General features: G+C 38.0%; 2 protein-coding genes across 2 annotated transcripts; one reads left to right on the top strand and one right to left on the bottom strand.

Moving 5' to 3' along the window:
- The first annotated feature begins 1,477 nt into the window (after window positions 1–1,477).
- On the top strand, window positions 1,478–4,049 carry LOC103376495 (uncharacterized). Its single transcript, XM_008306879.1, has 3 exons — window positions 1,478–2,280; window positions 2,470–2,534; window positions 2,990–4,049. The coding sequence occupies exons 1-3, from the start codon at window positions 1,771–1,773 to the stop codon at window positions 3,090–3,092; spliced, it is 678 nt and encodes a 225-aa protein (XP_008305101.1). The 5' UTR covers window positions 1,478–1,770; the 3' UTR covers window positions 3,093–4,049.
- Window positions 4,050–4,121: 72 nt separating this feature from the next.
- On the bottom strand, window positions 4,122–11,415 carry LOC103376494 (kelch domain-containing protein 1). The gene is made up of 14 exons (XM_008306878.1): window positions 11,307–11,415; window positions 10,840–10,956; window positions 8,661–8,731; window positions 8,330–8,447; window positions 7,613–7,725; window positions 6,764–6,851; window positions 6,393–6,476; window positions 6,170–6,250; window positions 6,007–6,065; window positions 5,741–5,850; window positions 5,577–5,649; window positions 5,397–5,481; window positions 4,819–4,871; window positions 4,122–4,504 (listed from the first exon to the last, which is right to left on the bottom strand). The coding sequence occupies exons 2-14, from the start codon at window positions 10,945–10,947 to the stop codon at window positions 4,360–4,362; spliced, it is 1,188 nt and encodes a 395-aa protein (XP_008305100.1). The 5' UTR covers window positions 10,948–10,956; window positions 11,307–11,415; the 3' UTR covers window positions 4,122–4,359.
- Between the last annotated feature and the right edge of the window lie 1,360 nt (window positions 11,416–12,775).

The following is a 12,775-nucleotide window of genomic DNA, read 5'->3' as shown; positions in this document are numbered from 1 at the left end:
GAAGGATATGATATGCAAAGCCATACAGAATCCACAACCAGAGTTTCATAAAGATTTGTTGCAGTCTTACAAGTCTCTGTCCATGGTGGAGGAATACTCTTGTAACTACGGGAAGTCAGAGAAACCACAGTTATGTAGCGAGCTGGGCTGCGGCCTCCATCTTGCAATGGATCCTCCCCCAGTCTGGAAGCTGTTGAATTTTTCTCCAGATGTGGCCGCCTGATCTCTTTAATGATACACTGGTGCGGGCCAGGAGAGAAACAGAAATGGGGGTTGAAAATAACACAAACATGAGTCCGTGAGAAGCAGGGCTGGAGAGTAAGCTTGTTCCTGTACTTTTTTTGGTCATTATCTAAAAATGAGACTCCCACATGAACTTAAGCAGGTTTTAATGATATTTTGAACTTGTGGTAAGACAAAGACTGTAGCATACAATTATGCAATTATTGCACAATCAAGAGAATGTCTCTGTTAAGCAGTTTTTCCTGTGAAGCTCTTTTCACTATAAGGTGATCTCTGAGAAACCTGAAGTGGAGAGTGACTGGTTAGTGAGAGATATTCATACTAAAAAGGACACAATCAGTTTTAAATGAGTAACTTGGGCATGTGTTTTTTTTCAGCAACATTTATGGAATTCTCTCACAGTAAAGCAGGAATTTTCTCGTTGGACATCTGGGACTTGCAGACTCATTTTTTTCCCTCCCTTTACATTCAGTTGCTTAAACAACAGGTGTCTTTGACTTGGTCATCCTCCAGAGAGAACAGGTTGCACAGCTGTCTGGCTCACACACACATATGTGTACACACAAGCAGGAAAGAGACTTAATGAAAGATGGCAAACAACTTTTTTTTTTTTTCTTTCTTTCTTTCTTTCTTTTTTTTTTTTTACCCGGGTGGACTCTGGGTTCTTGTTGGACAGCTCTGGCATTGAGGTGCCCCCGCTGTGTCTTTTGTATGTGCAAGTGGACCAAACAAAAGCTTATTGAGGAATCTCTGGGAAGCCCAAGCTGTTGGAAAGGAATGCCCCCTCTCTCGTGGCCCAGTCAGTCACTGGGGGGCCTCTCGCATAAGACTGACAGGAACTCACTCACTCTTGACCTCACTTACCTCAATAAAATCTATTAGCTGAACACAGAAGGGCAATAAGCTGGTCATGTTGCTGATGTGATGCAGATAAATCAAAGTAATTGCCCTTTGATTGTTCATACTGTCTGAGTTCTTATGTAATCTCATGGTCACTCAAAGGAAAGGCTGCATTTTTAGACAAAAAAAAAGTCGGAATTTGTTTTAAAAAGTTGCTCACATTTTATAATAAATTAGCTAATAGAAGCAGCGGCTGGAAGTTATTTTTGTCTAGAACAAATAATAGAAACATAAAGGGTGTGTGTTTTCCCCTATAAGAAGGCGGAGTTTTCTCCCTGGGGTCCTGAGCCAAACTGTGTTATGTAACGGATACGCTGTTTCTCATCCTGATGTGGACTTACTCCAGAGTTTACAGACTGACTAAGCTCTGTTCTAATGACATCCGTGATGATTTCAGCAGCGCGCCCTCAGACCTGGAGCGAAAAATTTGGAGGAAAACTGGCCTTCAGAGCTGATATTTAGCCAAAGAGCTGTCTTCCAATCGTAAACCTAATTGAAAACTGACCTTAAGCACTGCCAAGGATCAAGCCTTTGTTGGTTAATATTCAACTCTGGAAGCTGTTGCTGTGCCTGAGGGGGAATTTGGAAATGGGACTGTAGATTTTCAGAGCAGCCAGACGCACGAACATGGGCACCGGTACAAGTCGAGGGAAGAGAGTCGCACCTGCGTGTGTAAGCGAGGTGAACGTGACCAAAACGGGCTCCGGTGTCACTTCACCCAAAGAGGACAGCCGTCCATTCAAGCCGCTCAAAATCCATACAATTTTACGCAACGCGCGTAACCGTGCGCAACCGGACTGCCACAGCGAGGGACACGACTCGAACTTTTCTGGAGAGGAGGACGATGTTGATAGAGAACTGGACACGGTTCTGGCAGATTATGACGAGCGAGAGAGGGACTCTGTGAAGAGAACTCCCGCGAAGAAGACTTTCATCCGATCCAAAACATACGGACTGTGCCATTTTAGCCAGGAGGACGCAGAGGACGACTTCAGCTCTGCTCCACGACTCCGAGTGTCGGGAAGAGCCGAAGTGCCACGTGTCTCTCCCGGTGTGACAAGAGATGTAAACAAGAGAAGCAAATCTGCCTTCACACACCCTAAAAAACACACACCTGCGTGCCCCTCCCAGCACAATGTAAGGCTTCATATTTTCATATTTTTGGACTGATCGATTTCTCTGACTGTGGTTTTTAACTATGCCAAGCACTTTATTATATATAGAAAACAGCAGGATGATTTTGAAGTAACAATAAGTTTGAATTTTTGTTTAGTTTTGATCAGAAAACACATAATGTGTTTTTTTTCCCTGTCTGCTTAATGCCAGTCCTCACAGGGCTTTTTGACAGGAGGGCCTTTGTTGGAAGCTGGTCCCACATCAGAGCAACAATTGTAAGTAGACAACACTAATAAATAATTGATCTCTGAGCTCTGTGAGTAAAAAAAAAAAAAAAAAAAGGAGAACAGGCAGATCAAATTCACCTTAAAGGGATCGAAATACCAACCCCATTATTCTCAGTGCAGATCAGATTTGTCAGACGTCTGCAGGCAGAGCAGAAACAAACAAGTGTCTGTTGCTGCTGCTTTTGTTTAATGTGAGTGTGAAGAAATACAACTGAGGAAAAACATCAATATTCCCACTGCAGCCTTAAACAAAACGAAGTAAAAACAAATCTCATAGCAGTGGCCTTTAAATGTGGTTCTTTTGTGCATCTCCATTGGCATCCACTCAAAAGATGATGCATGTGGCAAGAAAAAAAAAAAAAAGCAAATTAAAACATGGTGTGTCAGATGGATTTTCTGTTTTTAATCAGCATCCTGTTAACGTGTTTCTCCTCCCTCCCCAGAACCTTTGGCAGCTGCCATAGCTCCTCTCTCACCATGCCAGTCATCCCGTACGATGGATCAGAAGAGGAGCTGATGGACACCATTGAGAGAGAGTTCAGCTGACCCCCAGCTGAGGATAATGCAGCAAAGCTTCTGTCTTCTTCATAGGCTAAAGTTAGTAGAGGACATTTTTTAAAAAAAAGAGAGAACCAGGGTTTCTTTTGACAAATTTCCTGCTACCAGGGAAGGATACGTGATCTGTATTTATGCAGGTTTGCCCGGATAAATTCAACCCTGTTAGTCTGAACAGCTTCACTCCTGGCCCTTTGCGTTTACCCAAGTTTTATTTACCAACATGAAGCAGTGTAATTGCAGAGTTATAGCACCGACTTGAACGGCTGCCAGGAGGTTCTGCTCACACTGACCAGGGCCTGTTAACTGAAAGAGGCCTTCTTGGTGTGTTATCTGCAGCAGCAGGGTGTCACTGTCATCCCATCAGTCCGGCTGGGCCCCCCGCTGAGCCTGCACTGTTACCTATTACTTACACTGCTCTAACTTGTCTGTTAATAGGTAAATGAGCAGCATTTTCAGGCTGATTAAGCTCAATAGTTTTGCAAATTTCAGCAGCAGAGGTATTCTTGGGGCCTTTTGGGCAAAGCTATATGTAAGATAAACACTTGTCCATCAGAAGTTTTGTGCGTGCAGTACAGAGGGCTGTAGTTTTTCATATATAGTAACCCTGCAAAGGTATGAGCAGGGAGTGTTTATTTAAGGTTTCCTTCCTGACCACAGTTCCTGTGCTTTTCCACCCTTTTGAGAGAGGAATGTGGCACCACAGAGACTTTCAGTTGGACCCAGCTGTATTTCTGCTGACACAATTCAGTTCCATTTAAACATAAAAGCCTGCTGCCACTTAGTGGTGGAACACAGTAGAACACAAACGTGAATGTTTAAGTGAAGACTGTACATGTCTACAAACTGTTTTTCATCAGTTTGACAAAAGACGTTTTTCAATCAGAAATGTAGGAGAGTTTCAAAAAAATGTTTTGTATTGCAAATAAAAATTATTCTAAGAGAAAATGCACACGTATTTAACTTTTGTCATCGCAGCATTGCTTAATTCACTCACCGGCTAATAATCCACGAGGCAAGAACGTTTCAATTCTTCTTTTAATTGTAAGTTGAGAGTTTCAGCAGGCTGACTGTACAAAATAAAATTTGTATTTGTAAAACAATAACATAAAACACCATAAAATATTTTGCACCATATATTTAAATAAAAACTCTATGCCTCATGTGAAGGAGACGTTCACATTTAAGGAAGTACAGTACTTTTGAAGAAAAAAAAACTTGTAGGTTATTGCATTCATGTTGGCATTGAACATGTTTTTTAGGTAACATTTTGTTTCTTTGAAGGCCTGTAGAAAGATATCCTCCTCTGCACTGCCTTCAGGAGTTTGGGAGGCAGGTGAGGAAGCTGATTTCTGAGCATCTCGGAGTTCCTCACGTTCTTTGCGATGTAATCCTGACAAATCCTGTCAGGAGCGGGAAAAAAGTCATTTCGCATTTCTATTTTGGGAGAAAAATACATATTTAAAGTAGCATGACCTACAAAGCAAAACACTTCTCAACAGCATTTGTTCTTGTCATAGCAGAAGTTATACAAGTAAAACTAATATCATTAATGAAAGCTGTTCCTTGTCACAAATGATACGTAGCAGCCGGTTAATTTGTGTTGTCTGACAAATCAGACTGTCTTCTGTGTACAATTATTGGTGTCTGTCTTCTGTGTTGTTAAAAAGAAAAGGAATTATGGTTTGGAGACTGATACAATATGGAGGGTTTTTACCGGAACAGAGGATACGGCTGCATCTGGAAGACAAGTGCATCGTTGCAGTGACCCTGAAAAGAGATGTGAAGGGTTTGTACAGGTCCACTTTCAGTCCATTTTAAGTCTTGAATAATTCACAAGACTACATGTTCACATTTTTTTTTCTACAAGCATCTGTTCTATGTATTTTTTTTCTTTTCTTTTTTTTTACACACGCTTCATCTGTCAACTGTAGCACACATGTATAAGACAGCAGCTTGTTACGTACAATAAAACACCATAAGAATTTAAAGAGTAACGTAGAAGCTACAGCTGTTTGGAGCACAGTTCAAATCTGAAAAAATAAATAAATAGAATAAAAATTATTTTATGCATAGGGGTTGTTCAAAAATAGGTTAATCCTGTGATCTCAGTTTCTATCACTTCACCTAGCTTCAGATGTGCCTGTATTAACATACATTTTTGACACTTCTACATTTTTTTCAGGATTTAGTTTGCCATGTGATGATGTACAAATGTTTGCAAAAAATAAAAATAAAAATAGAATAATGTCACATCCATTTTCCAGCCTCCACAGCGGCTCCTCTGTGACTTACAGTGTCGACAAGGAGGATGTAGTCACAACTTCCGCCAAACACAATCACATCAGAGTCTTTGCTTGGACATGCTGTGTGCCACAACCTTGGACAGGGAATAAGAAAGCTGTTCAGCATATATAGTCGCACTTCGTAGCTCCTGTACAGAGTAATAAATGTGAAATATTCATAAGTTTCTACCTTGGTTTATTCTTAAAGGGATGCTCGACTTCCCTCCATTTCTTTGTTTCGACATCAAGCAACCATCCATCGCCTAATTGATGAAAACATGTAATATTGAAAAGAAAACACTTTGAAGACGTGACACAAGGAACCAAAACATAAAAGTGAACACATTTTCTTACTCATTGGTTTGCAGTCTACACTGAGACCTCCAAACAGGAACAATGCATTGTCTGATACAGCGGTGAGCGTGTGCCATGATCTGCCCACTGGAGTGGTGGACACCGGGAGTCTGGAAGACATATTTAGTGGAACATTATTAAAGGCAAACTCAGCAATAACCTGACAACTTTACATGTATTATTTATTAGTGTGAGTGCATGTTTGGTCATACATATTGAACACCACATACTGGCTGAAATGGCACATTCTGTGTGTGGTTACATACATTTCTGACCACGTCCATGATTCAAAGTCTAAACAATGAATGTCACTTGTCCTGGTTTCCTGCATTTAAAAGGAAGAGAACAAGTAATGTATGGCTGTCTTTGATTAACATAACAGCACACAATAACAAAAGGACAGCACTGAAATCCATGCAGTACTCTCACCATGACTCTTCCTCCACAAACGTATCCTCGACAACCGAGCGTGGCGCTGGCGTGAGCTGCCCTCGGGGCAGGAGCTCGGCCCTGCAAACCAGAAATGTCACGGTGAAGCTTTGGAGTTCTTACTGTGTTCCACTGTCACGAAATGTCACCAATCTAAATGTGTATGTCGCCTTGATGTATAAATATATACACACAATATGTGTATAAATATAGTCTGACTTACTTGGGTTTGTGGTTCACTCCAACTGGATTGAATGGGGTCAAATATATGGACCTCATTGTTCCATCCCCAGAAGACATCCTCTACCTGAAGACAACAAAAGACTTCAAATAGAGGCAAAGAACATGACCTCTAAAATGTTTTTACACAAAAATCGTGTCACTAGATGCTGAAATTTCACCTTTTAAGACCAAACCTCACCAGGACGTGAACCGGCGACCTTCTAGCTGCGAGGCAACAGTGCTACCCACTGATCCACCTTGCAGCCCCCAGTAGCAGTCACGTATAAAACTTTTTATAAATAAATAAATATATATATAATGCTTGCTGGACAAGTACCCAATATAATCGATAAAATCCATAAAACACATTACCCATGATGTTTCATCTACAATGAAGCTTCTGTTCCTGCTATCAACACTGGTCAGTAGTTTGTGACCATATCCTCCAAAGTAGATCATCCTGGAGAACGGAAAAACAAAAACGATCACAACTGCTGTCATTCAAGTACAGATTGTGGATTTTTTTTTTATCGAGAGATGACTATTGCAAACAATAATCTTGTATTTCCATTTTACTGTATATTTATACATACACCCAAGAGCAGATGTGAAAACTAACAGTTATAAAAAACAAAAACAAAAACAAAACAAGAAAGGTGGTTTTTCTCTTTGCAGGTGGGTTTTTATCATAAAGTATGCTGAGAAGGTGAAAACCTAACAGCATGCCCTTTGGCTGTTTAATCATTGCTATTTCAAATGGTATCAGAAGGACAGCAAGAAAATGAAAAGATGAAGATTATGGTCTGCAGCTTACTAAGAAAGAGTAACAGCACAGTATATAATATGGAAACTAACTCGGTAAAGGTGAGGTTTGCACATCCAGGTGGGCACAGGTGCAGGACAGAAAGTTGCAACAGAAGAAAAGTACTTCTCAGTGCAGCATTTCAGCCCACATGGTCTTTACACAGAAAACAGCTTAAAGATTCCAGTGTGTGGACAGCACATAGACAATACATACAAATATCCGCCATAAATCCAGACATGAAAACAAGAGTTATTCAACTAGACATGAAAACCTCCTCAAATCTGCTTGGTGTCAACATTCAGCCAGGGATCATGAAACTGTAGTTCATAATGGCAAAACTAAAACTTGCCTGCAGTAAATTATTCACTAACAAAATACTGCAAAAGACATCAAATGAATCTTTTCACTGTTCTTACCTTCCATTATAAACCCAGCAGGACAATTTATCTCGAGGTGACGGAGCAGAGCCGAACTGATGTATGATCTTCTTCCACATATATTTGCTGTCTGTCAGGTCGACACAGTACATCTGTAGGAAGTTTAAACAGTGATCACCTCTTTATGCCAACTGTGTGCAGTCCACACTGTGACCTTTGAGTGTGTCCACACTGATCCACTGGCTCTATTCATGTATATTTACGAACTCTTTTTCAATAAATAACACTCATCAATGATAATGCATCTGCCTCTGACAGATTTAAAGGGTCCCTGTGAAGATTTCAACCACTAGTAGTACTACAGATAAATGTTTTTGTGACAAAGATTGCAAGCAACCAAATATGCATGTAAACAATGCAGGATTTTACATTTTTAAACACCATTTTTTACAATTGCAAATGTTTTTTGGGGGGTATAAGTCTATTAATTAATGTAAGGTCATTCAAAACATTTCAGATTTGTCAGCATGTGATGGTGGAAGTCACTTTTTACCATCAATGCTGGTACATTAACAAAAGGAACGAAGAAAAAGACAAACTAACAACATTTCTGCCTATTTGTGTCGTATCAATGTGTCCACAGTCTTACAAAAGATTACACTGGCAAAACTGCAATATACTGTTGAAATGAATGCGTCACAGGAACAAAAAACAGGAAGTTTATGTGAAGTAAACATTGATTTAAGTCAGTCTCACCTGATTGGTTTGTCCATTATCATCACAACCTCCAAATACGTACATGTGTCCGTCCAGGGAGCAGGAGCAGGTCCCAGACATGGAGGGAGGGACTTCTCCTGACATGTGAAACACTTTCCTTCAAAACAGGGAAAAAAAAGAGGAATACAGATAAACTGCTCACATTCACTCATGTCAAAACACATTTCATAACAACAAATGTGACAGCAGACAGCTCCAGGACAGTATTTGTCAATCCAAACAAAGCAGGGATGTCATATGACTCGATGACAATTGCCAGACGGCTGTCACAAGACAACACGCATCACTATTCATCGGTTTGACTTCTTACCATACACCTCCTTCTAGATCATAGGCCCAGATTTCATCATTGGGTAGGAAAACTTCATCATCAGCAATGGACTGTAGAGAGAACACTAAGTAAATACAATCTGTCATTGCAATGTTATTATACTGATGATAAAAAATACAATAAAATGACTATGTTCATTACAAAAAAAATGCAAGTAAATTTATCTTTCAAGGCCAGCATTTTTCTTTCTAGTCACACTTACATAGATAAATATACTTTTGGTCTCTATTATATGCAATTTTTTTATTTTTTTTTATTCTAATTACTTTAACTAAAGATAAGCCTTTGCATGACTCTCATGTTATTTGACGATTTGTTTGGATTCTCTTAAAAAAAAAACACACACAGAGGCGTATTCTGTACTGTCAAAATGTAAAATAAATAAATAAATACAAATTTTAAAAAGTACTTCTTTTGTTTTTCTCAAGCCAGTCAAAATGACTTAAATGTTATTTACAGACTAGCAGGTCCACTATCGTCTGTCATCCATTAAAAGAGTTGAAATAAAAACTGACTACATCTACATGGAGGGAAGCTATATATCGGTTTAGCCTGTTATATTGATGTTAGTGCATCACTACTGATGGAGTCAGGTTTAGCCATTTTATGTGTTAAGTGGATCAAATCAGAAAGTAAAATACTGTCAGAGTAAAAAGTGTAATACTGCCCTCTAAGATGCAACCAAATATTTAAGGTGGTACAAAATGGAAAATAGTCAAGTTCAAGCCTCACTATAATTTAAACACAGAACTGGAGTAAATGTGCTTATTTCCCTCCCTGTGTACGTCTTGAGACCTGAGCTCTTGTTTCATATGAACGTTTTATTCTCTTTACTATTTGATCTGAGAGAATAGCAAAGAGAATAAAAACTGAAAAATATAACGAACACAGAAATATATTTTTTAAAAATAAAACAAATATTTAAAAAATGCATATAAATAATAAAATAATAATAATAATGAAATAATAAAAATGTAATTAAAAGAAAAAAAAATTACTGTGGTAATATCATCCAAAATGTGATGTCCATGCATGTCTTTAACCCTCAGAGGATATTGAGGATATTTTTGTCCTTTCAGATGATTTTTTGCTCAGTTTTGCTTAAACTTTTGTTGTATTCATGATTTTTTTGTAGGAAGGTTTTTTTCGTGGAAAATCTTAAAATTCGAATTTCTCATTTTTTCCTAGGTTAACGATACACCGGGGCCAAATTTACTACCCTTTGAGGATATTAGAGGACAAAAATGTCCTCTCCCAAAAACTGCTATAAAACATAACAGATTAATTTTTTTCTACTTTTGTTGCTCAAAGCTTTCAATCAACTTCTGTCCTAATCAAAAATACCAAACATTCAAATGCTTTTATTTTTCTTTAACCCTTTAAATGCCCATCTGATTACATGATGTCACTGGTTTTAGGAAAAGAAAAACTGATAAAATGGGTTCTTTTCCAAGTAATAACTGTAGGAGGGCACACACACACACACACTCCTACAGAACATGCATACAAAACATGCAGAGACGTACAATGGAAAAACTGTCCCATCTTATGGTAAACAGAAAAAATATATTTTTAAAATTAGAGTTTGCATGATTATATTGTGTAATGACTGGCCGTTTAAAAATTGTGGCAATAATGGGAGTCAATGGCACATTTTTGTCCTCTAGCATCCTAAAAGGGTAATAAATTAAGAATCTGCCACTACAAAATAATAATAATAATAACAATGCATCAAAATCAGTTCTATTACTGATTTTCTGTATATTTAGGCCTAATCTTTGGGGGGAAAAAATTCAGCCCTCCAATATTTATTTTATGGAAAATAACTAATTTTATGTGTATTTTTTTTTTCATAAAAGCTGTGACATCGTGATATCAAATTGGCATTTAAAGGGTTAAAATCATAGAAATATTTGAATGTTTGTTTTGTTTTTTGATGAGGACAGAAGTTGACTGAAAGCTTTGAGCAAAATTTTTTTTTTAAAAAGTAGAAAAAAAACATTGTTCTGTTGTTTTTATAGCAGTTTTTGGGTGAGAACATTTTAGTCCCCTCGTATCGTCAAAGGGCAGCAAAGTAACGCATCCCCTGAGGGTGAAGAGGTTGAAGGAGCTGGAAACCCGTTGAGCAGGATGTGTGCTGCTGTCCTGTCTGTCTCACCATGTAGCCTCCCCACACATACAGCAGGTCTCCCTCCACCACGGCCGTGTGTCCGCTCCGCTCCCGGGCCACCAGCTCCGAGCAGTGCCGTTCAAACACTGGATCCATGACGCTCTGCTATAAATAGACACAACAAGACGCGCCTTTGAACCTAAAATTATAAAAATGTGTCTAAAAAAAGTCCCTCACACCCTCAGCTGCGGTTCGACTTTCATGATAACACGAATAATACGCAGAAGCTATAAAACACACAAAACAAGCTTCCATGTTGTTGTCAACGGTTTGACATAAAACACACACAGCATGATGAGGTATTTATACATGCATATTATATACATATGTATATATACATGTACATATGTATACATGTATGTATTGTAAACGTTCCAGACGGATAAACTCTCGGTCAACCTGCAGCCACCATAAACAGACATTAAACACCACCGTGTCAATAGAAACATACTCACAGGTTAAAGGACACTTTTAGCTGTCGTGTATTTTTTTTGCATGTTTGGAAACCAAAACCGTTTTACGGAAAAACAGAAAAAGCTTCTCATCAGCTGTGTAAACTCGACTACACAATAAAATACTACTTCCGGCCATAGCCGTTTTTCAGAATAAAGTTAAGATGATAAATCTGCTTTGTTCTTTGTTTTTGTTTTTTAATGATGTAGCAACTTCTAAACTTTGCTCGTCATTTTAAAATTATGACACGTATTTAAAACTATTTTTTCTAACAAGAACAAATAAAAACTTCGTTGTAGGTCTTTTTATTTCAATATGACTTGACGGATGGACAAGGACTATTTTTTTAAGTCTGCTATTGTGAAATAAAACAGGATGGAATAATATTTCAATAATGAGCTCAGTTTTATATAAATCTTTTCTCTATACGAAAAAAAAATTCTCGAAAAAATGAAAATTTTTACAGGCTGTCAATTATTCAACTTACAATTTCAATTATTTCCTGATGTGGGTTCATAAAGTCAATACATTTAAAATGTCAAGTTTTGAAGTGGGTCAATCAACATGTCACAGAAACAATAGTTCTATACAAGAGTGCTCTTCTTATACATTTTCTAGATTTAAGGTGTTTCTTCCTCATTTAACATTTAGCCTCAGATAATGAAGTCTTTTTATTATTATCATTATTATTACCACAGTCAGTACAAAGACAACCTGTGAGGCTGTTTCCAGTACAGTGATATAAATTTGAAGTCTGTGGATATATAGACTAAATTAAATATTACTTTCATTTTAATTATTATGAAATAATTCAAATATTTAAACCATAACTTAATTTAACATGTGTTAAAGACACAACAAATTTCTACCACATCTGAGCTCTCAAACTACAAAAACAAGAGTCTCTGAGGAGTTTTAATTCTCTGACAGTGCATCCTGGGAAGTTTTCTTATTAGCTAGTTTTGGGTCTTATTAACTTAATATAATGTGTTTAGTAAACTCTCAGATGTTCATTCTTCAACTCTCAGGTTGTAAGAACTTGTGATTTTACGTTCCAACAAGAAGTTTTTTTTAGGTTAACTAGAAATGAGCAAAACTTATACTCGCCTTAAGCCACCTAGAAAAGATGAGTTGATTTGGTTCAATTCCTTAATGAAGTTTTTTTTTAATGTTTTTATTTAACTTTTCATTTACCAGGTAGGTTAATTGAGAACTGGTTCTCATTTTCAATAACGACCTGGTCAAGAGGCGGCATACAAACAAGATGAACAGGAAAATATAAAAAATATAAAGTGCATGCGACAGAGTTTCTAAACTAATTAATTTTTATCCATCCATCCATCCATCCATCCATCCATCCATCCATTATCTATACACCGCTTAATCCTCACTAGGATCGCAGGGGGGCTGGAGCCTATCCCAGCCGACTTAGGGTGAAGGCAGGGGACACCCTGGACAGGTCGCCAGTCTA

Source organism: Stegastes partitus, unplaced genomic scaffold (assembly GCF_000690725.1).
Source record: "Stegastes partitus isolate 25-593 unplaced genomic scaffold, Stegastes_partitus-1.0.2 Scaffold48, whole genome shotgun sequence".
Classification (NCBI taxonomy): domain Eukaryota; kingdom Metazoa; phylum Chordata; class Actinopteri; family Pomacentridae; genus Stegastes; species Stegastes partitus.
Note: the sequence above shows the minus strand (reverse complement) of the source record. Positions and strands in the feature narration are given on the sequence as shown.

Bases quoted from the DNA above. Each gene is read 5' to 3' on its own strand.
- LOC103376495 (XM_008306879.1), top strand. From the start codon at position 1,771: ATGGGCACCGGTACAAGTCGAGGGAAGAGAGTCGCACCTGCGTGTGTA. The intron at 2,281-2,469 runs GTAAGGCTTCAT...GCTTAATGCCAG, and splicing joins CGTGCCCCTCCCAGCACAAT to TCCTCACAGGGCTTTTTGAC. The intron at 2,535-2,989 runs GTAAGTAGACAA...CTCCCTCCCCAG, and splicing joins CCCACATCAGAGCAACAATT to AACCTTTGGCAGCTGCCATA.
- LOC103376494 (XM_008306878.1), bottom strand. From the start codon at position 10,947: ATGGATCCAGTGTTTGAACGGCACTGCTCGGAGCTGGTGGCCCGGGAG. The intron at 8,732-10,839 runs GTGAGACAGACA...TTCTCTCTACAG, and splicing joins ATGTGTGGGGAGGCTACATG to TCCATTGCTGATGATGAAGT. The intron at 6,251-6,392 runs GTAAGTCAGACT...TCTGGTTTGCAG, and splicing joins GGAGTGAACCACAAACCCAA to GGCCGAGCTCCTGCCCCGAG.